We start from the raw sequence: 22861 nt of genomic DNA, 5'->3' as shown, positions 1-22861 counted from the left end.
TCATCATTGAAGTGCACACCATCTCCTCTATAAATGTCTTGCATGTCATAACGCAAGTTGTTGTGGTAAATGGCACCCATACCATAGTCACGGAGGAAAGCAGAAACAGATTTGTTGACGTGCTTTCTTGCTTTGTCATCGCACCGCGTGCCCACCGTGCGTGCACGGCACTAACTGCGTAAAGTGGGCGCGCGGTGCGCGAAGCGCACCGTGTGCTCACTGTGCGCGCACGGTGCGCGAAGAGCACCGTGCGCGCACGAAACGAACTGCGTTAAGTGGGCGCGCACGCCACGAATGGCGTAAAGTAACTTGGCTTTTAAAAAACCGTACAAATTCACTGAAAAAACCATAGGTTTCACACACGTTATAGTTAGGAATTAGCATTTAAAAAACCTTGCAAATTCACTGAAAAAACCATAGGTTTCACACATGTTATAGTTAGCGGAAATTTTACTGATAAAAAACCAATGAAATTCCCCCGTTATAGTTAGTGCAGGCAACTATAACTCACGCGACCGCAATCTTCTGCTGATGACATATGTGTCTTTATGAAAAAAAAATATTTGTAATATATGTATAGCTCAAAATGTATGGAAGAAGACATGGGCAAATAAGTGTCTAAATACAGTATTAGCATCAGCAGAGGATTGCGGTCGCGTGAGTTATAGTTGCCTGCACTAACTATAACGGGGGAATTTCATTGGTTTTTTATCAGTAAAATTTCCGCTAACTATAACATGTGTGAAACCTATGGTTTTTTCAGTGAATATATGTATATGTATGTGTATATATATGTATATGTATGTATATATATGTATGTATATATATGTATGTGTATATATATGTATGTGTATATATATGTATGTGTATGTATATGTATGTATATATATGTATGTGTATATATATGTATGTGTATATATATGTGTATATATATGTATGTGTATATATATGTATGTGTATATATATGTATGTGTATGTATATGTATGTATATGTATGTATATATATGTATATGTATGTATATATATGTATGTGTATATATATGTATATGTATGTGTATATATATGTATATGTATGTATATATATGTATGTGTATATATATGTATATGTATGTGTATATATATGTATATATATGTATATATATGTATGTGTATATATATGTATGTGTATATATATGTATGTGTATATATATATGTATATATATGTATGTGTATATATATGTATATATATGTATGTGTATATATGTGTATATATATGTATGTGTATATATGTGTATGTGTATATATATGTATATATATGTATGTGTATATATGTGTATATATATGTATGTGTATATATATGTATGTGTATATATATGTATATATATGTATATGTATGTATATGTATGTATATATATGTATATGTATGTATATATATGTATATGTATGTGTATATATATGTATATATATGTATATGTATGTGTATGTATATGTATATATATGTATATATATGTATGTGTATATATATGTATGTGTATATATATGTATGTGTATATATATATGTATATATATGTATGTGTATATATATGTATGTGTATATATATATGTATATATATGTATGTGTATATATATGTATGTGTATATATATGTATATATATGTATGTGTATGTGTATATATATGTATGTGTATGTGTATATATATGTATATATATGTATGTGTATATATGTGTATATATATGTATGTGTATATATGTGTATGTGTATATATGTGTATATATATGTATGTGTATGTGTATATATGTGTATATATGTGTATGTATGTGTATATATGTGTATGTGTATGTGTATATATATGTATGTGTATGTATGTGTATATATGTGTATATATATGTGTATATATGTGTATATATATGTGTATATGTATGCATATATATGTGTATATGTATGCGTATATATGTGTATATATATGTGTATATATGTATATATATGTGTATATATATGTGTATATATGTGTATATATGTGTATATATGTGTATATATGTGTATATATGTGTATATATGTGTATATATGTGTATATATATGTGTATATATGTGTATATATGTGTATATATGTGTATATATGTATATATATGTGTATATATGTATATATATGTGTATATATGTATATATATGTGTATATATATGTGTATATATATGTGTATATATATGTGTATATATATGTGTGTATATATGTATATATATGTGTGTATATATGTGTGTATATATGTGTATATATGTGTGTATATATGTGTATATATGTGTATATATATGTGTATATATGTGTATATATATATGCATATGAATGTGTATATGTATATATGTGTATGTGTATATATGTATGTGTATATATATGTATATATATATATGTATGTATGTGTATATAGACCGCAATCCTCTGCTGATGACGTCCGATATTACATCACTGTATTTAGACACTTATTTACCCATGTCTTCTTCTATTAATCTTTAGCTATACATATATTACAAATATTTATTTTTCAGAAAGACACATATGTCATCAGTGATGTAATATCTGACGTCATCAGCAGAGGATTGCGGTCGCGTGAGTTATAGTTGCCTGCAGTAACTATAACGGGGGAATTTCATTGGTTTTTTGACGAGTGAAATGTCCAGCTAGCTATAACGTGTGAAACCTATGTTTTTTTCAGTGAATTTGTACGGTTTTTTAAATGCTAAGTTGTTTTTTTTTGTTTTGTTTTTTTTTCCCAGGTTTTACACCGTGCGCGCACCGTGCGCGCTCTGTGGGCACTCGGTGCGCTTTGCGCACCGAGCGCCCACGTTTCGCAGGGTGCGCGCACCTCGTGATTTAAAAAAAAAAAAAATTGTGTTTTTTTCCCTTGGGGGTCCTTCTGTGACCCCCTGACCAAGGCTAGGGGGTCAGGAACTGTCCACTCTGCCCCCTTTTCACGTTCTCCACCTTTGATTTTCACCCCCTCAAACTGCGAGAGACAAAATGGCGGCCGACACTTCCTGGTTTCGACCGATTCGAATGTTTACCGACATCTAACAACCAATCAGAATTGCACTCGCGCACGGCAGGGTGCGCGCGTATAGATATTAATATGCTTTTAAATGCTATTTTCTCAGGAAATACTGAACAGATTTACACCAGACCTGCAAAAGGCACTTCCTTGACCTTATGGTACCTCTCTGCCAAATTTCAAGTAATTCTGTTCAGCCGTTCGGGCTGTAGCCTTGTCTAAAGGTCCTATGGAAAAATGCATGGGGAAAACGCGTTTTGGGACCCCCCTTTTTTCTCGGCCCCCGCTTGACGAATCACCCCGAGACTTTCAGAGTAGGGGCTGAACGGAGCGCCCCATTAGTTTTGAAAATTTCGTGAGGATTCGTCAACCGGCGCCAAAGTTATTCAAAATAGAATTTTGAGATTTCCTATGGAAACTAGGTTGTAACTATAACGATCTACTGGCGACCGCCAGTAGATAAAAAATATATATCATCATTTGGAAGAGGTCTAAACAAACAGCTGAAGAATACATTAGTGTTCTTAATGTCAACAATTTCAATCTAAGATTTACTTATGAAATAAGTGATAAGGAAATACATTTTCTTGACATTAAAGTTTTTGTTAAATCAGGTATGATTCAAACATCCCTATATAGAAAGGCCACAGCAGGCAACTCTATTTTGCATGGCGGTAGCAGCCATCCGAGAAGTTTGATAAGTAGCATTCCGTATGGTGAATTGCTACGAATCAAAAGGAATTGCTCGATGAATGAGGACTTTGATAAAGCAGCTAATGACAGTATCAGGCGGTTCAAAGCTAGAGGATATTCACATAAAGTATTGAATGTGGCACAATCAAAAGTGAAAGAAGTCACAAGATCAACTCTATTAAAAGATTGTCCTAAGAAGAAAGATGAAGGTAGCCTTAGGTTAATTACCAGCTATTCATCATCAGCTATGAGGATAAGGTCAATTTTACGAAGGCATCGGAGGATTCTCAAAACAGACAATACCATAGGTAGTTCTCTGGCGAATTATCCGCAGATTACATTTAGGAAATCGAGATCCCTGAAAGACCAATTGGTACAGAGTCACCTCAAAAAACCATCTTCCTTTTACTTAGGAACTAAGGGCCTCCAAGGTTCATTTCCATGTGGGAAATGTAAGGCTTGCCACACAAGTAGAAAAACTCTAGCATACACCTTTCCGGGATGTAAAAATCCTAAAAAGATCACAAAGTTAATGACTTGTACAACATCTTTTGTGGTATACTGCCTAGAATGTCCTTGTAACTATCGTTACATTGGCAGTACAGTAAACGCGGTTAAGATGCGCATCCTGGAACATCAGAGAGCAATCGTTAACAGGGATGTAAATTATCCAGTTGCACGCCATTTTTCCACTCACCATAAAAGCGATAGAACTCTCCTTAGATTCTTTAATCTAGATTGTATCCCAAAAGATATCAGAGGTGGAGATAGAGAAAAGGCTTTGAGGCGTCTAGAGTCTAGGTATATCATTGAACTCCAGACCAAAACACCCGAGGGATTGAATTCAGGGGAGGAGCTGATCACTCATCTATGAGATATCATTTGGTTACTGTGTTCCTGTGTCTGAGCTGAACGAAAACTAAAATGAATCACAAATCTTTGCCCATCTAAGGGCGATATATTTCGGTACATATAAAGAATGAATTGTTGAACATGCATTTTGAAATAACGAGAGGGAGTTGAATGAATCAATGAGGTATATAATTCAAGTGTAATGTTTCTTTCACATTTAAAAGATGGTGAAATCTTGCTAAATGGGTTCGGTATTTATGTTGCGCATCCAGGGCCTTATAGCTAGAAAAACCGAGATTTACTTGTAAATAATTAATGAATCATTGAACTAGAAAATTAAAAGTCCCAGGATAGCTAAATAGTCAAATGAATTAAGAAGTTAAATCTGATCGTAATATTATTTGCATGTTCTAAGATGGCGACCAGATTATGTTTAAGTGGTCCTTTATTTATGTTTATGCATTTTAAGTATAAATCAATTTCCGTTTCCCGTCAAGAGACAACACTGATGAAAGCTACGGCTGAAACGCGTTTGTTGCAAGAATAAATCCGAACTGAGGTTAAATCTAACCGGAGTGCTGGTCTTTGTTCTTTTTGAACTTTGGAGCGATATATATATATATATATATATATATATATATATATATATATATATATATATATATATATATATATATATATATATATATATATTCACTGAAAAAACCATAGGTTTCACACACGTTATAGTTAGGAATTAGCATTTAAAAAACCTTGCAAATTCACTGAAAAAACCATAGGTTTCACACATGTTCTAGTTAGCTGGACATTTTACTCATAAAAAACCAATGAAATTCCCCCGTTATAGTTAGTGCAGGCAACTATAACTCACGCGACCGCAATGCCCACGTTACGCTAGATGGGCCATGAACGCACGATGCGCTTCGCGCACCGTCCGCACACGGAGGACATATTATGCGCTTCGTTGTGAAAGGTAAACTATTAAATGTTCCATTCATTGATATGCCAAGCACAAAAGGTGCCCTGCGGGCACATTTTGCACACGGGGGGGGGGGAGGGGGGGGGGTGGCGAAATTGTGGATAATTTGTTTATTATAATTAATTTTTACGGTAAGCGTAATCGCCGTTTTTTCGAAAAAATATAGAATTGAATTTTTTGCCTTGGGGGTTCTTTTGGGACACCTTAATCAAGGATAGGTGGTTAGGAGCTGTCTAACCTGCCCCTTTACATGTTTTCAACCTTTGTTTTTCCTCCCCTCCCTCAGAGTGCGAGAGAGAAAATGGCGGCCGCCGCTTCCTGGTTTCGACCGATTCGAATGTTTACTAAGATCTAACAGCCAATCAGAATCGCGCTCGCGCACGGCACCGTACGCATACGGTAAGCTTACCGTAAGCGCACGGTAAGCGCACCGTAAGCTGCCACAGATATATATATTGATTTAAATGCTATTTTCTCAGGAACTACTGAACAGATTTACACCAGACCTACAAAAGGCACTTCCTTGACCTGTAGACTACCTCTCTGCCAAATTTCAAGTAACTCTGTTCAGCCGTTCGGGCTGTAGCTGTGTCTAAAGGTCCTATGGAAAAATGCATGGGAAAAACGCGTTTTGGGACCCCCCTTTTTTCTCAGCCCCCGCTTGACGAATCCCCGCGAGACTTTCAGGGTAGGAGCGGAGCGTAGCGCCTCATTAGTTTTGAAAATTTCGCGAGGATTCGTCGACCGGCGCCAAAGTTATTCCAAATAGAATGTTGCGGTTTTCCTGTGGAAACAGGGTCCTAACTATAACTACCTACTGGCGACCGCCAGTAGGTAATATATATATATATATATATATATATATATCTGCGATTCCACAGCGTCTCAGCCTTTTCACAGCCACACAGGGACACGGACCACAGATTTGTGCCAATTCTCGTTTTTATTCAGATGCCGCCATAACGCGTTTCAACTCCTTCGAGTCTTGTTCACATGGTAACGTTTCTTAGCGGCAGAAGCATTTTTAAAGTAATATCGTGCTCTGTGATTGGTTCACACAAATCAATGGACATAGTAGAGGTATTCTACGTGGCTTTGTCACGTTTGTCATATAATCAAATACATTTCTTAACAATAACAATTTGCGTTTAGATGTTTTTATGATTTGCAATTTTTCAATGTTCATAATAATAATGTATTTTGTCACGGTATGCTATAAAATAATATATATATATACATACACACCTTTTAACCCTTTCGCTGTGGCGGGAATTCCGTCGCAGCGCTGGGGGGTGGTTTGGGGGCAGCGCGGTGGCGCGGTGCTCATGACGGAACCACTCCGTCATGAGCCGCGGTTGAGCTGTGCTCATGACGGAGTGGTTCCGTCATGACTCCGCCCACTGCGCTAATCGCCCGCACAGGCGGAAAATTAGCGCCGCTTGGGCGGCGCGGCCGCCAACGGCCGCAGCATGACGGAACCACTCCGTCATGAGCACACGGCGACCGTGGCTCATGACGGAGTGGTTCCGTCATGAGTGGGGAAGGGGTTAAAGGTTAACTAGTGTCCCTGCACTCTCAGCTCAATAAACAAATACAAACAATATTATACTAAATCAACAAGCAAAGTCAATCTCAAAGCAAAATAAGGGAAACAATAATCTGAGAGCTTGCACACACAAAGGGGGTTGTAGCCTCACCAAGGGGATCAGGCTTCACAACCACCCAACGACAAAAAAAAAAGCAAAGCACTTTCCGACTCCAGCCACTAGATGGCGGAATATGTACAGTATGTGAAACTAGAAGAGTCTGTGCTGCAAAACTATTCTTGCAGGTAAGTAACTAGTTTGTAATTTGCATGACTGTCCTGCAGGGACTCGAGACTCTATATGGATTCTTGAGACTAGATCAAAAGTTGATGTAATGGTTATTTGAAAATATAGTTTGAGTGGGACACGTTCTGGAGCACTTTGGGGAGGTCGCCCCCTCAACTCTTTGGATATTTCAACGAATAAACCTCGTTTTGAATGCACACACAATCAAAATCCACACCCGTCAAGAATAAAACATTCAGTGGGCCAGGCTAGTACCTCTCGCAAGAAAAGAACTAAATCCGGGGTTGAAAGCCCTTGAACACAAAATCAGCTGTAGAATCTGTAATTTCAAAACAGAATCATTACTACATCTGACGTGCTGCTGCCCGGGTCTGTTACAATCTCGTTTGAAGCTACTAAAGCCAATATGGCTACACAAAGGTGTTCGGACAGTAAAATAAGCTGTTGTGGCTCTATTTTCTTGCACTCTACTGACTGACCTGGCTAGAATCGGGAGATGTATGGAGGAAGTGCATTCCAGACTTGTTAAAGAGTATGATCAAGCCAATCGCGAGAAAACACAATGCTTCACACACAATTAACCTATTAACTTTTATATTTTAATTACATTTTACTTGTACTTTGCATGTAATGAAATTGGTTATAATTGTAAATGAATTTCTCTAAATGTTATGATTTTTAAATTATTCTGTTATATTGCAAATGGTTTTAAGTAACTGTGCAATAAATATATATATATATATATATATATATATATATATATATATATATATATATATATATATACTCGGACAGTCATAAAGTGAGTAACTTATTCTCATCACCTGAGCACAAGAAGCAGGAGTGCGCAGCTTGCAACCTCTTCAAAATCAAAATGGCGCTGCGGGGCGGAAGGGATCGGTGCCTAGCACATAGTATGGCAGCCTAAGCAGAGTTCTTGCAGGACGATTCACACAGCAAAGAGGAGATCGACACCAGTACAACTGCGCAAGGTGAGGTAGTCATTGCAAGCCCCCACTATGCGGACTCTTGATGAGTCAAGTAAAGATGATGATGATGCACTGGTGCAGGTCGAGGACCCAACGCAGAAGACTCCGTTCCTGGATCAGGACTGAAAACCAAGACGACTCCAAGGGCTGTGATTACCATTGACCCACCATGTGTTAAGAAAATCTTGCACACACCTCCCCCTCCACCCTACGGTGTGCCATAGCCCTCGGAATCGAGTCGCAGCGCAAGCATGCCTTGGAACTGAGAAAGGATCAGAACGTTCTCTGTCCTGACCGGGCGACCAGGCTGAAACACTGGGACCGATGCACAAATAGTCATCGACTGAAGAAATCCAAGCATGTATGGTTTTGACACCATACAAGCCATCGACTCCAAAAAAGCGCTCGGGCGTGAGCCACTCTGACTCCAAAAAAGCACCGGCATCAAGAAAAGATAAGGAACATGGTCAAACTTCCAGACCCAAAAAAAGACATGTTTCAGTAACACTCGATACAAAGACACCTTCCACAGCCATACTGCGGGTGCTAGGGAAGCACAGAACAAAAACACAAGTACCAATTTAAGAAGAGGGTAATGCGTTTGAAGGATTGCATAAATATATGCAAAACAAGCAAAAAAACTCTTCAAAATGACAGGCACAAGACATGGAAATGCCACAGCCTCCACCAAGAAAAGTGGCAACTGTACATAGGGTCACAAACCCCATGATATTTAGTCAACCAGAATCCCCAGAAACAAGATCAACCTCCCCAACACAAGAGGAAGGGAGGGATCAAGCTCAACAGGATTGTGATACAGATGATTCACATCGGGATACCCACCACAGCCCAGACCCATGGGGTGATTGCCATGGTTCTGTCTGAAAATTATATTGAACCAATCCCAATAAAAGCATCACCAGCAGATAACACTTCATCCTATCATAGTATCATCCAAAAGGTTGTAGAGTACCACAAACATCCTATGCACGCAACACATGAAGAAACTGACTTTTTAGGAGAAAGACCATCGCGCACCAAATGCACAGTGCAATACCATCCAATGATTGGATCTATTTTACATGTCTCAAAAGACTCACACCACGCATTTAAAGGAAATACAGGATTTCACCTACAGACCCAATATATATCAGAGGTTACCCATGAGCAGCCTCCCTAGCGGTCACAACTTCTAGGAAAAGAGTGTCATCACAGGACACTGGAAAGGCGTCACCTCCTGAGAATGAGAGTAAATTGAATGATGCCTCAGGCAAAAGGGTGACTTCAGGGCATGCGCACCACTGGAAAATTGCTAAATCAGTGGGATTACTATCTTGTTACAATAGGGCTACTTGGGATGAGATGCAGGACCTAATGCAGCATCACTCAGGAATACAAAAAAATGAGAAGTTAGTAGCTGAGGGCAAGCTAATCTCCAGTGCAACCATCAGATGTGCACTGGATAGTGCTGACACTGCTGCAAGGGGCTTAAACAGCTCAGTAATACTACGTAGACCTGGGTGGCTTTGCATTTCTGGTTTTAAGCCAGAGGTACAGCAGCACATTCTAAACATTCCTTTTGATTGGCAACATCTCTCTGGGCCAGAAGTAGATGCATAGCTGGAAAAAATCAAGCAAGATGCAGGCACTGACAAATCAATGGGTGCTTTACAAGCAACACCACAAGAGCAGCAGTCCCTTCGGAGCTACCAAGGGAGAGTGGCCTCCAAAAGTAATACCACACAGAACCCCAACTTAGCAACAACAACATTACCACCAACAAACAGGTTGAGGGTCCTACAGTGATGGTTACAAAAATGAAGGAAGGGGTTAGAGGCACACCCACAAAGGGAGCCTCTGCATCCACACATTGACTTACCAAAATGTCCCTCGATCAAAAAACACCTGTTGGAAGGCTACAGCAGTTTATCATTTTGGGTCAGACAGAACATCAGACCAATGGGTACGAGAAATCATTAGATGAAAACATGCTGTGTCTCCCTTACGCCTCACCGCGTCGCTCTTCCGGCTTCTTGCAGCGTCTCTTCCAGCCTGGAACAGGAAGCACACAGGCACCCCTGATCAATCACAGTGCTGCAATTCAGGGTTGTGATTGGTCTGAGCGCCGTGGTTCGGCACTCAGCCAGGGAATGGGAGCCTTAGCATATTCTCCACTCAGGCTGTAATGCAGCCCGGGTGGAGAACATCCAAAGTACGCATGACTGTTGGCCGGCCAGAGATGGCCTGCCAATCTGTCATTGCACACTCAGAGTGCCCACCACTCCTCCCCCGTGCTCTGAGAGCAGAGCAGCCCGCCCGTAAAGACCACAGCAGGAGCAAATAAAATAACAAGTTATTTTATTTTTCCTTTATTTTCCACTGTTGAAATCAGTGGGGCGATACTCCTTAGCCGAGGAGCCACCACTGCCCACCAAATCCAGATGCCTAAATGACACTCAAAACACTGTTGACCTATTATACAAGTTGGGATTTACAATCAATGCCCCAAATCCCATCTACAGTCGCTTTAAATACAACCATATATCGTAACAGTACTCAGTTTGATCTCGGGGACAGCACACTCCAACCCACGGAAAGTTCTCAATCTTCAGAACCAACTGGCTCTTTTTCAGCCACGTCGTCGCCTACCAGTCAAAACAGTGATCCACCTTCGGGGTATGATGTGTTCTTGCATTGCTATAGTTCTTGCCAGACTTCTACAGGAGTGGGCAACGTGGAGGGTCTAGTGTTAGTTTCACCCAAAGTCCATCAGGCACTACAATGGTGGAACACCTAAAACAAACAAAAGGGAAGAGCCTTCAAGGACTCAATACTGCATGCGACAATCGTAACTGATATACCACTCATGGGTTGGGGTACGCATATGGATGAGATAGTAGTTCAGGGACATTAATCCACACAACAACAGAAATTACACATCAATATGTTAGAACTTGTAGCCATCCAAATGCATCTTCAAAGCGTTCCTACCCAACATAACGGTAAAAATGTCCTTATACGAACAGACCATATGACTGCAATGTACTACATTCAGAAACAAGGAGGGACACATTTCAATCAACTAACACAAAACATATGGAAATGGGCGAACAGTCACAAAGTCTACCTCCTAGCACAAAACGTGACAGGACAACTCAATAGCAGATCTATTAAGCCGAACGAAACAACACGTTCACAAGTGCGAAGTCCACACTCAGTTGCTACAACAATACTTTCACCGGTGGTTAACTCCAACAATAGATCCCTTTGCCACGGTAAAAAATGCCAAAAATTTTCATCCAGGAACCCACACCCACAATCCATTGGGAATGCACTATGGGTGACTTGTTCAGGAATCTTTGCAGAAGCTTTTCTATCTCTCCCATTCATTTCATATGTGGTCAGGGAACTCAGATTTAATTAACCTTGATACTCATTGCTCCTGCATGTCAACAATCATGGTACACAACACTACTGGAGCTATCCCCAGTACATAACAAAAAGTTATCCAACTATCCAAATCTTCTCACTGTTGGGGCAGTCAGCACCCCAGTGCTCAACAACTCAATCTTGCAATCTGGCTCCTGAAGGTATAGAGTTTGGCTACTTGCATCTACCTCTTGAATGCATAAATATTTTAAGAGGCCAGATCAACCACAAGGGCATGCTCGGCCGCTAAATGGAAACTTTTTTTCACTACTGTGCTTCAAATAACATTTATCCATCCTCCCAATCTGAACAACAGATAATGTTACTTTTTTCATCTTCAAAAAGCACATTTAGCGTACACATCTATATGGCTACATTTGGCAGCAATTGCAATGTACCTAGAGAGCAGAAAACACCAATCCCTTTTCAGAATATCTGTTATAAAAGCTTTTATGGAAGGTTTGAAATGAATCATTCCACTTCATACACCACCTATACCCAAGTCGAACCTAAACATTATATTAAAAAGACTCATGGGTCCACCACTTGAGCCAATGCACAAATGCCAAATACAATTTCTAACATGGAAGGTTGCTTACCTTGTAGCAATTGCCTCCCTACGAGGAGTCATTTAATACATGCACTCACTATTGAAGAACTTTACTTTCAGGTATTTCAAGACAAAGTGCATTTACGCACAAATCTAAACTTTCTATCAAAGGTCATATCACCTTTCCATTTGAATCAAACTTTAGATTTGCCGGTTTTCTTAACAAAACCAGAAACCGTGGCAGAAAGGGCATCATACACTTGATGTCAAATGTGCACTTATGTACTATGTGGAAAGGAAAAAGTCCCTCATAAAAACACAACTATTTGTAGCTTTTTCAAAATCACAGAAAAGGCAATGATGTCTCAAAGTCTGGAATAGGAAGATGGGTAGCCAAATGTATATTGGCTACATCAAGGCAAAACTAACACGAACAACTATGCCAAGAGCTCAATCAACAAGAAGAGAATCATCATTAGTGGCCTTTTGGGGCAATATTCCTCCAATTGACATTTGCAAAGTGGTAACATTATAAACCCACACACTTTTACCAAACACTGTTATGTAGATGTGCAAGCTAGACAACAAGCTCTAGTGAGACAAACGGTTCTACGCACATTATTTCAAGCAAACCCACCGTCTCATGCCTAAGGCCACCACAACAAGGGTACTGCTTTACAGTTTATGCATAGCATGTGTATCTGCAGCCAAAACATGGTACGAATTGAGTAGGTTACTTGCCATCGAAGCATCTGTTAGAAATGGGGTTTCTGTTTGGTTAGAGTATGCACTTAAGGCAGGCAGAACCCCCCCACGCTAGTCCGGGTAAGGGAGTTAAACAGCCAAGATAACCCATGCTCACCCCCTTGGTAGCTTGGCAGAGCAGTCAGGCTTATTCTAGAGGCAGTTTGTAAAGTGTTTGCGCAACACACACACACACCAGGCACACCACAAAAGAGACTCTACCCAAGGTTATATAAAAATATCCTTTGTATTCTATATAAAACACAGACCACAATCACATAAAACACTTTCAGTAGGCATTTGCCATATCACATAGATCATACATCACTTTGCCACTAGGCAATTGTCATAATGCATACATCACTTTGCCAACTAGGCAATCGTCGTACTACATTTAGTGCACTAAAGCACTACTTACAAGTTGCACATTTCATAAAAACAGTGAACCATTGGGCATAACATCCCAGTTAGTGCATTAAGGCAATACTTTCAGATTGCATCTATCAGGGAAAAAAATCATAAAAATTCATTAGTGTACATTTTGGGCTGCTCTTGTAGCAAGACACAGTTTTAAATGGCCTTCGCCCAGTTCAGGGATTCTCTAACCGTATAGAGCTCTTTCCGTGATGCCTGCAAAACAATGCCCCCAAAAGTGAGTCGCAGCTGCCCACAACAAGTGGTGCTGCCACTGAGGAATGAGCGTAGGGGCCTGGCAACTCTGCTCGGGTCAATAATGCCGACCCAACAACAAGGCCTCTTAAGGTTGGGGTCAAGAGTGGAGGGGCAGACGCGCCCTGCCGCAGTCTCTTGCTGGGCCTTCAGCAGGAAGAAAGGCCCCCAGTTGCAGCTGCCTGCAAGTGCGGGGCAGCTGCGACGTACAGAAAGTACTTGCTTGGTCCAGCCTTGGCCTCTTACCGGTCAGGTTGCATGCAAAGCAATCCCCGCTGTCTCGTGGGCGGGAGGCACTGCTCATCTCTGCGGTGCGCGGCTAGTCTACTTCCTGGCGATGACCTCAGGAAATCCGGGCGGCCGCATTGATCGCCTGGCCCCAGTGACTTTTCTAGTTTCCTGGACAGCGCTGTCTCGTGGGCGGGAGGAGCGGCTCCTCACTGCAGTGCGCGGCATGTCTACTTCCTGGCGGTGACATCAGGCAATTCGGGCGGCATTGATCGCTTGGCAACCTCGGTGACTTTTCTTGTTTCCTGGACAGCGCTGCCTCTCTCTCCTGCTAATCTGGCGGGGCTGCACTCTGCTTCAGCCGGTGGCTAGGCAGCGCCTGGCATTCCGGGGTCCTCACTTCGTGTAGGAGCTCTCTCGGGCTCAGCCCAGAACTTGGCCCTGGCGGTACAATCACGGGGGCGCAGTAGAGTCTCACTAGGGGCAAAATACACACGGAGCTCCCAGAAGCACATGGTGCTCTAAGCAAAGCATAGCCCACGGGAACAGCACTAGGAAGTTCCCAGGGAGAACGTGAAGCATAAGCTAGTTTCAACAAGCACAAGGAACTTCCAGTGAAGCAAAAGCCCAGAGAAGTTCCAATAATCACCAGGAACTTCCAGTAATTAATAGCATAAGGTAGGAAGACATTGATATCCCTGAGTCTTCCGAAACAGGAGGCCAGCACACACAAGCCCTTGGAGATTCTTAACAAGCATGATACCACAGCACGTCAAAAAGAGTCCGTCCTTTTCCTCCACCATAGATAGAAGCAGCAAACGCAGGCCAACCCACCCCTCGCTTAGAAAAGGCAGTGCTCCTCACGTCCTTCCACTTTTCTTGGCAGGGTCCTCTTGTTCCTTGAAGTAATTTATAGTTTTGGGGTTTTAGGTCTAATAGCTGTACCCCATTTTGTTATTGCTCTTTGCTGTAAGGGTCTCTGAACCCAGTCCAAACCAGTCCCTCCCTCCCTGGTGCAGCATGACCACAGGGGGCGGAGACCGCTTTGTGAAAAGGAGACACGCGCTATTCAGGTGCAAGCAAAACTCTTCCCACCACTCTAAATGCAGATCAGGTCTGTTCAGCCCAGCTATGAGTCTCCCAGGCAAGGCAGAATGGTAAAGCAAGAAAATGCCCACTTTCTAAAAGGGGCTTTTTCAAATGCACAATTTAAAAAACACCTTTCCTAAAAGGTGTGTTGATAATTCAGAGATCTAAACTCCATTTTTCCATCTTGTCCCAATTGAAAGTTACACCAATAAAAAGGTTACAGTGCAGCCCCAATGATAAGCCTATAGGACAGACAGCCTTTCAATAGTGAAAAACACAATACACAGTATTTCACTATCAAGACATGTCACACACACACACACACACACACACACCAGCACATGTCCTACCTTTCACATGCACTGCACCCTGCCCTTTGGGTAACTTGGGCCTACCTTAGTGGTGCTTACATGTAAGGAAAGGGAAGGCTTTGGGCCTGGCAAGTGGGTGTACTTGCCAGGGCAACATAGCAGTTTACAACATTACCCGCAGACACTGTGGTGGCAGGTCTGATACATTTACAGGACTGCTCATGTGGGTGGCACAACCAGTGCTGCAGGCCCACTAGGAGCCCACTAGTAGCATTTGATTTACAGGCCCCGGCACACAGCGTGCACCTTACTGGGGGCTTGCCTGTAAGTCAAATATGGCATTCATGGATAACCAATCACATTCATCATAATTTATTCAAAGAGCATATGCACTTTTGCACTGATTAGCAGTGGTAAAAGTGCTCAGAATCCTTTAGCCAACAAAAACAGGGTCAGAAAAATAGGAGGGAAAAGGCAAAAAGTTTGGGGACAATCCTGCTAAAAAGGCCAATTCCAACAGCATCTATTCGTAACGTTTAGTGGTGCAGATTCACATGCTCCCTCCCACCTCCCCGGCAGATATTAGATGGTGACACAAATTCAGCATGTTCAACAGCAAAGCTAACTTGGAAGACTATACCCTCACTTATATGGCAGAGTGATAAAACATCTAACAAAGGAGCTGCTGAAAATGCGCAATGAATGAATGAATGAATATAAATTTTCTAAAGCGCGAACTTAGCCCAGGGGCATCAAGGCGCTGCGGAGCAGGATCCTGATAAAAGAAATCAGACGGTGAGGCACTAAAGATTGATATTGGGCACAGCAATCGGACAGGTGAAAAGCCAGGTTTTCAAGGACTTCCGAAAGACCAGATGGGACTCCAGGGAAGAAAAAGTGGAAGGGAGGGAATTCCACAGGTTGGCCCCTATCAGGGAGAAATCCCCCCCCCCCCCCTCCCTCCCCCCATCTGGCTCTAGGGACAATGACCTGGTTCCTATTTCCAGATCTGAAGGCCCTCCCAGGACAGTATCTTTGAAACATTTTATTGAAACCTTCTGACCCCTTTTTGTGAACAGCCTTGTGGACCAGACAGAAGGCTTTAAACACAATTCTCCTCCCCAACGGGAGCCAATGCAGGCTCCTAATAGTGTCAGATACTGAATGGAATTTAGGGAGGTTCATCGCCTGTCTGGCGGCAGCATTCTGCACCAGCTGGAGACGGTGCAGGGGTCCTTTATTGATCCCCAAATAAAGAGCATTGCAGTAGTCCAACCTGGACACCACAAGGGCCAACACTACCTCTTTACGGGCAGAAAGGGGCAGAAAACTGAAAATGTTCCTAAGGGTCTGTATCATCCCAAAACAGGTGGCAGCTGTCCTATTTATTTGGGAGCCCAGAGAAAGCGTGAGGTCCTTAATAATGCCTAAATTCCTGGCAGTGGGACAGGGGCTAGGGCAAGAACCAAGCGAATCCGGCCACCAGGCTGCTGACCAAATGTCAGTCTTGCCCCCGAAGATAAGGACCTCTGTTATATCCTCGTTGAGTCTCAAGTAGTTCTCCACCATCCATGCAGCCACCGCTCGCATGCAGTTTTTAAAGTTAAGTGCTGAGGCAGAGACACTCTCGGTGATGGAGATCAAAACCTGAGTGTCATCGGCATAGGAAAGCACTTCCAGGCCGAAAGACCTTACCACAGCAGCGAGCGGTGCTACGTAGATATTAAAAAGAGTGGGACTCAACGAGGATCCCTGAGGAACCCCACAGGAAAGTTGTATCGGGGCAGAGAGATATTGGCCCATCTTGACAATTTGCGATTCGTTTAAAAGGAACGAGGAGAGTAAATTAAATGCAACATCCTCTAGCCCGATTTCCTGAAGCCTTCCCAGCAATCTACCAGGAGAGATGGTATCAAAAGCTGCCGTCAGATCCAGGAGGATCAGTAGGGTAGAAAGACCAGCATCAACCTGTTGGCGGATGTTATTGAAGACAACGGTTAAGGCCGTCTCCGTACTGTGTTCACTCCTGAACCCATGCTGTGACTCATCAAGTAATTGATGTTTCTCCAGGTAGGAGCTGAGATGGCCGTTCAGATGTTTTTCCAGGATCTTGGCTGGAACAGGCAGTAGAGAAATGGGCCGAAAGTTTTTTAATTCTGTAGGGTCCAGCGAGGCCTTTTTAAGCAAGGGTTTTACCACCGCTAATTTCCATGTGGCGGGAACCTGGCCAGAGGAAATAACAGTATTGATGATGGTAGTCAGAGGAGGTACAATGGCCTCCCTCCCTAATTTTAGAATCGTGAGAGGACATGATTCAAGGGGGGAGCCAGATCTAATCCCACTTAACAACCGCTCAGTCTTTCAGGGAAAGAGCGCAGACCATATTCCTTAGGTGGGCCTACCCAGTGAACAACAGGGGGGTTAGTTTTGGATCCCACAGAGTTTGACTTCTCCAAAGCGGAGTAAATGTCGCAATACCTTGATGATGAGATGCGACACAACGCAGACCATAAAACTTACTCAGGGAAAGCAACTTGCAAAGTCCGAGGCCAAAACAAGATGTCAGGAGTAGGCATGGCATGTGAATCTGCAGAACTACATGCTACGAATAGATGCTTACAGGGTAAGCAACATACTCCTTTTGGCACATATGTTTGATTTTGCTTCCTAAAGGAATTTTTTTTAAAGCAAAGATTGTTGGGTGTTATGGGAGCTTCACACAATTTTCAGTACCAAAAAACAAAATGACAAAAACTAATAGTGTTACCTGCAGACATTTTGTGAGATTTTTTTTTTACCTGATGTTTAAAGTTACTGATAACAGAGTGCATTTTTTTTATTAAAGGAAATAAAAATATGTGAACACCATCCTCGTGGTTGGGTTGAAATTTGCATTTACCACTCTGGCTAAGAAGGACATTGCAAGAATGTGGAAGGTGACAGCGTCCCCTACGATATCTGCCTGGAAAAGGGGTCTGGGTATGGAGCAACGGGTCTTTAAGGCTAGGGAGTGTCTGCAGACGCATTTGAAAATGTGGAAAAACTGGGCTTAGTACCAGGGCCTATGGTTGGAACTTACGGGCCCAGAGGAGATTGAGGCTTTGATATGGATAATAGGGGAGGCAGGACAGTGAGATTTGTGAAGAGGCATTTTGTGGTTCAAACTGGGTGGTGGGGCAGCTTCAAAGTTATGGGATGAGGGTTGATGGCAGCACGTTGGAGGGCAGGGGGAGGATTCTTAATGGTAAAGGTTTATTGATATCTTCGTTTCTAAAATATGACAATTTTATACTAGATAATTTTAATATTATATTGTTGTTTGCTGACTGTTGACAGCTTCCTGGGATGGGGAGCTTCGACCGATATGTAACAATTGACATAATAACATTTTATATTAAAAAAAAAAAATGCATTTACCCACCTGCTGCTTTGAAAAATGTAAACTCTCCACACCTTTTTTTCTATTGAGTCTTAGGCGGTTTCTAAAAATGGAACACACATTTTTGCTGTGCTAATCAAATTTTTGTTCTCAAAATGTAAGTTTGAAATGTTGAACTTGAAATCACACTAAATATTTCAGTTTATATTTTTCTAAAGGGTGCATTTTTGTTTTTGCAGCAGAAACCAGGAAGAGCGCTTTAACCCTGGGTGGAACAGAGACTTTCTTGCTCACTCTGATGGCCTTGCCTTAGAAAGGAATGCGGGCATCTTCCACAGCGGAAGAGATCTCGCCGCTCCATTTGAATTTTCCGGAATGTTGGGATCCACAGGACGCCAGTTTGCTGGTCGCGATGAAGTCCCTTCCAACTTTGCTCCTCGAGGTGGCCCCCTTACTGACTTCCGATCAGGGGATAGGATGGCACTGGAATTTCAAGCTAGAAGTCTGCAGTCTAGAGAGCTATCTCTGCTAGATTTTAGAGCCAGGGAGGCACTGGCTGCAGGCTACAGGGGCAGAGAAGCTCATCTTCTGGACTTCCGCAGCAGAGAGGGGCTGATGATGGACTATAGAGAGAGAGATGGAACAGCCGGTGATTTAAGGAGCAGAGAGTTACCACCCTTGGAGTTCAAGGATCGAGATGTTCCACGTGTAGACTACAGAGAAAGGGAGCCTCTTGCTGACTTCCGAATCAGAGAGGCTGCCTCTGAATTTAGAGGCCGGAGCATGCTCGACATGGACTTTAGAAGTAAGGAACTGCCTCATCCAGACATGAGGGGAATAAATCCTTCTGACAATGACTTCAGAAACCGAAATCACCCGTTTCCAGACTTTAGGGCAAAGGATGGATCCTCTATTGAGTTTTTAGGAAACAATTCCTCGGAGTTGGAGTTTCGAGGCAAAGATGTGTCCCAAATGGATATTCGGTCCAGAGATGTATTACGTTCTGACTTAAGGGACTCTGGAACCTTTGATCTTGATTTCAGGGGCCGGGATGCACCAATGTTTAATTTTCAGGGTAGTGAAAGGCCTAGAACAGACCAGGATTTTCGAGACCGGGATTCAGCAGGGGCCCCTGTAGATTTTGCAGAAAGGGGCAGACCCCCCTCGAATCCAACTGTTATAAATTACATGCATGGCCAAACTAGTGTGCGAGACCAAGAGGTTCATGAAGGCAGTGTTAACAAAACAGAAGACCCTGCTGTTGTGAGGCTCCAGTATAACCAGGAGAAACAGACTGATGACCAAGATGGAGATGGCCAGTCCCATGGGCCATCCCAGTCTGCCATTAAGAGCAGCGATGGGCAGACTGCTACCGTTCCAGCTCAAGAGGAAACCTCTGAATCTGTGAAGCAACCAGCTTCCACTGGAGATCAGAGAGCTCAACCTGGGCGTGGTGTTAAGAGAGGTGTGGATTTGGACTTTCTCGGAAGGCAGGACACTGACTATAGAAATATAGACTACCAGGATGTTGATCTACGTTTTGATTACAACCATGGCAAGCCACTTGCTGATGAGCATGCTGCAAAAGATCCCCGTCACGATCTCCAGGTATGTGTGCATCAACCAGTCATAAGTTAAATATTCAACGACCAAACTTGTGTTCTTTGGGCATACAGTGGAACATGTAGTGATGTACACTTGGTCACATAAAACTATAGATAAGTGTACGTGGAGTGGGAAGAAGAGGTTTTCAGCTGTTAAAGACTATTTATGGCCTTATAATTTATTCAGTAATGTGGTTTAAAAATAGATCTGATTTTGTTGACAGTGAAATGATTTATTTGCTTTCATGACATAATTTAGCATATTCTGTGACCTGCATATTTTCTGTACCGTAAGTATCTGAAAAATGTAATGCTCTAGGTAAATAACAAACCCGATCCATTGTAAATTCTCATTTGAATCATGTCTTGCTTGTCTGTGTTATAGGAATTTGATTGTTCATTTACAGATAAACCAGTATACCAGAGTAGTAAAAGATTGAATGTGCCTTGTTAGCAGTGCATTCAACAGAGATGGCTCAAGGGTTCAGAAAGCAATACACACAATTGATGGACGGAATGCAGAACAAATCAAACCATTCACCCCCAGTCAAGAGATCTGGGTTAAATCCATCATTCTTTTGCTCACCATGCCACCCCAGTTTAGACCTGGCCATATGCAAATCAGTCTTGACCATGTGCCTCATGGGAACAGTCCAACCCGAACTGCAAAGCCAGGTCCTCCCTGGACCGGAAACAAGCATCCTAGGACCGGTTTCGGGGTTTCACCCCTCTTCAGCCAGGATAGTTTGATTGATGGATTTAGGCTCAGATATCTGTACTGAGGTGAATGTATGACATGTTCTGCATTATGTCCATAAACTGTTTTTGCACTTGTCACCTCAAGGGTTCAGAGGCATAATGTAAAAACTTAAAATATGAAGGTTTCCCCAGGCAGATATACTGCCTGCTCGTTGCTTTTAAAACCATGCAAATTGACATTTAAAACCATTTTATCTGCATACGTCCCTGGCTGAAAAGTAACTTTCGTAATAATGAACAGTCCTTTCAACTGTGGAGCATTTACTCAAATTAGAGAGCAGAGTATAGGACGCTTAGGGTTGTCTCTTGGTTCACAGTCTGTCAACTTGATAAAGTATTGTGACTGCTATGAGATCTTTACTCTTAACAACTATAGGTTCAGAAAATCCTAAAATATTAACTCTAAAGTGGACTCTCCTACAGTCTTCCTAATTTGAGAATGGGATCCTGAGTCTGCTGTTCGTAGCCCATCCCTTAGATAGAAAGTCATGATTGTTCCTCCACTGAGGTTTAATCCTTTCCTTTAACTTGATCAAAAATGCCAGTTTGTAGATCTTCAAAAATACGCATTAACCCATGTGCAAAATCTCTGAACACTTTCTATCCTATATACAGAGATGAGTTTCTTTGTTTTTTTTCTGTTTTGTGATAACATATATAATATCGATAATCATTAATTATTGGCAATTGCCATAGCACCTGCCATATAACTGAAAGTGCTTGTCAGTCATTATTGAGTGAGGTAAGTCACTCTTCATCATACATAGGCACTCACTCGTTCTTTCATTCATTCATACATCCATTCAACCACCCACTGACTCATTCTTGAATTCATCCATTCACAATAAAACACACACAAACTGGAGAAAAAAACGTCTGCCATTTAATTAAAAGGATAAAAGCAGACCGGGAAAAATGGCACCACCTGTTTGTGGATGGCATGTGCTTGTAATAAACAATAAGTGAGACATTCTAGTTTAATAGTTTCTGGGTAAGATCTCTAGAAATTAGCTGAAAATCAATCGTGCTGCTCTTACCTCTGCCTACAAATGTGGCCACATGGGTGATGTTTTGACTATTAAAATAAGATGAAAAAGACAGTTATAAGAATAATTTTGTTTAGTGCATCCCCTTATGCCGTGTGTGTAAAGTGACTTACATCTTCCCTTTTACCATCGACGAATCCACATATACAATTACTACTGAAAATACATTGTTCGATATTAAAAATCTCCAACCCACATGATTGTTATATAGCGTCCCTTTCGCCTTGAATGGTTTTCCAATATTTCCCCCAGTTCCTCTGTAATGCCAAAGGTTGCTTTGAGAAAAAATTAAAGTAAGTTTACCAAAATAACATTAACTAAATCAGACGAAAGATATGTAAAATCGTATACCATGGAGTACTTTGAATGCAAGATTCTCAAATTATACTTGTATGAAAACAACCACACCCCCATTCCCCTCCCTGCTGGTGTCGGAACTGCCGCTGAACAGTTAGATTTAAAACCATCCATGTGCACAGATTCGGTAGTCCAAGTCTTCTGACAACATACTATATCAAATGTACGTATATGGGATACCCAATCCGTGTTGCTTAAATTCTGTCGAATCCCAGCGATATTCCATGACATAACTTGCAACCTCTGTCCCTGTCATCTTTGAGCTATGATAATAGTTTGGTTTAGCATTTGCTGTGGGAAGCGCTCACAAGTCATATCTTCGGTTTGGCGATT

General features: G+C 41.8%; 1 protein-coding gene across 5 annotated transcripts in view; it reads left to right on the top strand.

Annotated features, from left to right (window-relative positions):
- The window catches only part of LOC146797866 (RNA-binding protein 6-like), a 1129330-nt gene that overhangs the window by 110313 nt on the left and 996156 nt on the right, over positions 1–22861 (top strand). For 4 of the 5 annotated variants that reach the window (XM_085625070.1, XM_085625069.1, XM_085625067.1 and 1 more), the window contains exon 3: positions 19002–20370. In XM_085625070.1, coding sequence (XP_085481196.1) covers positions 19002–20370 — 1369 coding nt within the window. The remainder of the gene's footprint in view (positions 1–19001; positions 20371–22861) is intronic. The other variant, XM_085625068.1, reaches the window with a different exon arrangement.

The sequence above is a fragment of the Triturus cristatus genome, chromosome 9, assembly GCF_964204655.1.
Source record: "Triturus cristatus chromosome 9, aTriCri1.1, whole genome shotgun sequence".
In the NCBI taxonomy this organism is placed as follows: domain Eukaryota; kingdom Metazoa; phylum Chordata; class Amphibia; order Caudata; family Salamandridae; genus Triturus; species Triturus cristatus.
Note: the sequence above shows the minus strand (reverse complement) of the source record. Positions and strands in the feature narration are given on the sequence as shown.